The sequence below is a fragment of the Mastomys coucha genome, chromosome X (assembly GCF_008632895.1).
Source record: "Mastomys coucha isolate ucsf_1 chromosome X, UCSF_Mcou_1, whole genome shotgun sequence".
Taxonomy (NCBI): Eukaryota; Metazoa; Chordata; class Mammalia; order Rodentia; family Muridae; genus Mastomys; species Mastomys coucha.
Window position 1 is genome coordinate 135,030,486 of NC_045030.1, and position 4,317 is coordinate 135,034,802.

At 41.0% G+C, this 4,317-nt stretch overlaps 1 protein-coding gene across 1 annotated transcript in view; it reads right to left on the minus strand.

Annotated features, from left to right (window-relative positions):
- Positions 1-4,317, minus strand: part of Gucy2f (guanylate cyclase 2F, retinal) — an 83,579-nt gene that overhangs the window by 8,674 nt on the left and 70,588 nt on the right. The window contains exons 14-15 of the mRNA XM_031377966.1: positions 3,534-3,632; positions 420-514 (exon numbers count right to left, since the gene is read on the minus strand). Of these exons, the coding sequence (XP_031233826.1) occupies positions 420-514; positions 3,534-3,632 (194 nt within the window). The remainder of the gene's footprint in view (positions 1-419; positions 515-3,533; positions 3,633-4,317) is intronic.

Below are 4,317 nucleotides of genomic sequence, written 5' to 3' on the forward strand. Positions count from 1 at the left end.
CTAAATTTACCAATTTACCAATACTGTGACTATCTATGTTCAGCAGTGCCAAAGAGTAAATAAAACGGAAATTAAACAACCACAATTATAACATAACTCATTACTAAACCAAATTCTGAACAGGTCTTCTGGATAGAACAATAGAACTTATAGTCTTTTTTAAAAAAAAGCAGAAAGATTTTTCAAGTCTCCTACATGTGATTTGAGGTTAATATGAAAAAGAAGGAGGAGGAGGAGGAGAAGGAGAAGGAGAAGAAGAAGAAAGAAGAAAGAAGAAACCTCACTCAAATGGAACTCCACAATTTATCCAAAATGTAGTTCCAAATCTCAGACTCCCTGTGTGCTTTTTCAACAGACCATGACCTCTCAAGGTGCAGGTGTGACCAATAGGTTGGGTTCCTTAAACAAATGCTGTTTACCTTGAGCTCTGTTCGTCCACGAAGCTCTACTTCATAGCCTTCACTCAGAGTCCGAAGAATTGTTACTGTGCTGAGACTAACATGAATTCGGTATGCTGTAAAAGAAGGGGAAGCATTGCTTTAGCTCCTTTCTCACTGGTAAGATCACTAGACATCAACATGTGATCAGTGTGATGAATGTCCCTACTTCAGAGCATAGGAAGCTCTCAGAGAAGTTTGGGGAGGTGAGGGTGGAGGAAGCAAGAGTTGTAGTCCTAGTTGAATGAAAGGAGACCCAAAGAAGGCATTAGCAGTGGCATCCAGCAGCCTTCTAGATGCCATCTCAGATTAAAGGTCATACAATAGTAAGGTGTTAATTTAACTCAAAGCTTGGGAGGCAGAAAGCAACAAACTCCCTGTGCCCTCAGTTACAATGTACCTTCCTCTGAGGGAAGTTTGGCTTCAGCAGTTTGTCACATGGGTTGTTATTAAGGCTGAATTCTCCAGACCTATATAATCCTACTTTACATAAAAAGGTGTCTTTTCCATAATAGGCACACTGACAGCCATCTCTTAGTATTATCACATTTAAAACATCAGTGAGAAATAGTACAAGTTCTTTCTATCAATCAGTACTTTGTGAGCATCAGACAATGCGAACTTTTTTTTAATGAGCAGTGTTTCCAGACATAAGTATGCAATGAGTATTTTTGTTCCAGACTTGGATTCCAACATGGGATAGGAGGCTTACATTTGGGTGACTAGATCTTTCAAGATTCATTTCTGATTGAATTGTAATTCTTTACTGAAAACTAACCACTTGCCCTCTGAGACAAGGTCCTTGAGCTTCCTGGCAACCGTCACTGTGTGGCCTGACAACTTGTTGAGATTGAGTCTCAAGTAAAAGCTCAAGATCTGTTCTCGTATGTACTCGCAGAAGCTGTCCGTCTGGAAGCTGGTGACAATTTGAATAGGAAGACATGGCTGGAAAGAACAGGACACCTTTACTGTGTATATTCACAAGGATCTGCCTTTCCTTTACAGCTCAGTACCAATTGTTTATCTTTTTCATTGACGCGCATTCATCCAAAGCCTCTGATCAGAAACAGTTGTCCTGTTCCTTAAAACCACATCCCTGAGAAGTGTATCCACTCCACTGTGTGTTGTTCCACTAGCCTGAGATCTCCAGGAAATCTCAAAGTATAATCCTATGCCTGCCTATGCAATGGGGCACATAGCTCAAAATTACAGTTTATTCTAACCAGTGTCTATCGACATGATAAGGAGAATCACTTGTAAGTCCCTAATTACTCCCATCCAGGAATCCCAGTCTATTTAATTGGATATGAAAGAGATACTGATGAAATTGATTTTTTTTTGTATTAAGAAGTATGTTACATACACTAGTGTCACATCCAACAGATCAGAGGCTACCTCTTATCAGACCTCTACCAGCAGTGGAGCTTACTGCCATATTCAGTTCACAGTCATAAGCCTTTAGAAAAGCACACTAACCAGGTTCCGACGCACAGAGATCATGATCATGTGAGCAGGCTTCTTTGTATCTCACACAGTGCCATCACTGCAAAGCCTGGGCTTACTAAGCACTTACTGTGGGTGATTCAGTGCATTCATTTTCTCATTCTACCTGACCACTAGACAAGATGCTGCCTAAATCTCAGAATTCAATTTCTGCTCTCAGCTCTCCATTTTCAAAGTGTAATGCGTGGAGTTTTCCTGAGTGCAGACCAGAATATGACTTCATCTTTCTACAAAGCTTATATCAGTCCAAAGCACTGTGACAAATCTGCATTGCAGATCCATGACCATTTTCACTCTATATTGGATTGTACTTCAAGGTAAAGACAGATGCACAGTCATATGCACACAATGGTCCCTGGATGACCACTTCCATGGCCTCTGTCATATCTAGGGAGAGGGATTTAAAGACTTTCCCAGATGCCAGAAAATTTATTCTGAAAACATTTTCTAAGTTCTCTGCTGCCTCATAGTCATGGGTGCACAGGCTAGCTAGATTGGCTCGACCAGACCCATTGTATAAACCTGTTTCTGTACATGAATGATGCAGAGTGGGGTCATACAGGGCACCACCAGCTGTGCTACAGACCACCACACCAAGTCAGGGACTTGTGTCAGTATGTTGCTGAAGTTGGAGCTGAAGAAGGAGCTTGTCTTGCCTTAGTCATGGCAAAGGACAGGGCTGCTGTTGATTTAAATGATCTCTTTCATTCACTTCAAAGAAAAAAACTCCATAAAAACTGGACATAGAGTTTAACTCTGTTCTGTTTTTCTTATAATAGCATGGAGAATTTGCTTTGTTGAACCATGATATAAATAAAAAGGCACATTGTGATGCTGACTGTATTTCAGTAAAGACAATGAGTAGTCAAGAAATGGTTGATAAAGCATCTTGCCCATAGCAAACAAGTGGCAGAATGATTTGTACAGTTTTGTCTGTAAATGTAGGAGGAAGAGGAAGTAGAATCCTCCCCACTATGACCACTTTTGATAGAAGCTAAAAATTTTATGTACAGGCGGGTTGGGATTAATTATTTTGGGATCCCAAGCTCCTTGGATTGTAGGATTACTGCTAGCTAAGTTCTAGGGGCTTATTTGATAAAGCCAGGAACTCCTGGAGATCTAACTAGTTCAAAAATTGGACTCCAGCAGCAAATAGCAGCAGCCGGCTGGGAGGCAGCTGGCTCCTGTGCCTTTACAAACTAGTTGAAAACTGAAAATGTCAGTCTGTTACCTAGTTCTCTTCTCTACATGACTCCCTCACACCTACTGGACTGGCCAATTCTTTCTTTTGCCCAAAAGACTTATTGAAGTTGTTTTGATGACATTGACTGGTTGTTTCAGTAGCACTTAGTTACAGCTTTATTTCTAGAACAAGATGGGGACATGTTCAGTCCAACATCACCCCCTACTGGTTTGCTATTGGAGGCCAGGGAAATGTGTGATAGACCTTAATTGTCTCAAATTACCTTTCCTTTTTCTTAAAAAAAAAAGAAAACATTAAAGCACCGAGTACCTAATTTTCTTTTTCCTCTCTTGAAGAATCACTATCCCAATTAAAAGATGGCCTCACCTTGGCCATCTACAAATACTCACGTAGCCCTGTTGATTCCATTCGAGAAGCCGTGTTCACAGTGTCCCCAAACAAGCAATATCTGGGCATGGTGAGGCCCACCACTCCAGCAACAACAGGCCCTGTTGAACACCAGGAGAGCGGGACTGGAGTCAACAGGTGCATACTCAGTGCTAACAGAAGAGCCATGCAAGCAGGGTATGGGTAGCTTAGGAGAAGAACCAAAGCTCCCATCAAACCACTGCTCTAGAAATCTAAAGGAAGACTGAATAATTGAATAATGAATGCTGGTCTACAAAAAAGTGAATTTACTGTGTTCCAGACACGACTGCCTTTCTGATTTATGCCTCTCTTCTAGTAAGAGTTCTATTCAAAATGCTGATATCTGTCGCAGGACAAAGAAACATCAAAATCAAACCAGAAAAGCCTGAACAAGGACTCAGGATCCAAATAGGTTTGTTGCAAGGGGAAAATGTGACTATTTCTTGTGTGCCTTGGTTAGAAGAAAGTCCATCTCCCAGCTGTGTCAATGAAGAGAATTATTGCTCAGGCAATCAGAAGATGTGTAAACAAACAGAGCTGACTGTGGTTGGAGTGTGGAAGAATAGTGTGCAGAGATAATCTAAAATTATTTCCCATTAGTCCTTGCAGGAATTTTTGTTCCCACACTATTACAGCTGTGTTACATTTTCAAGATAGCTGAATAAAAAGAGGCAACTTGGATTTTTGAGTTCGAGGCCAGCCTGATCTACAGAGTGAGTTCCAAGACAGTCAGGGCTACAGTTGTTAGAAAGTCCCCCATCATTA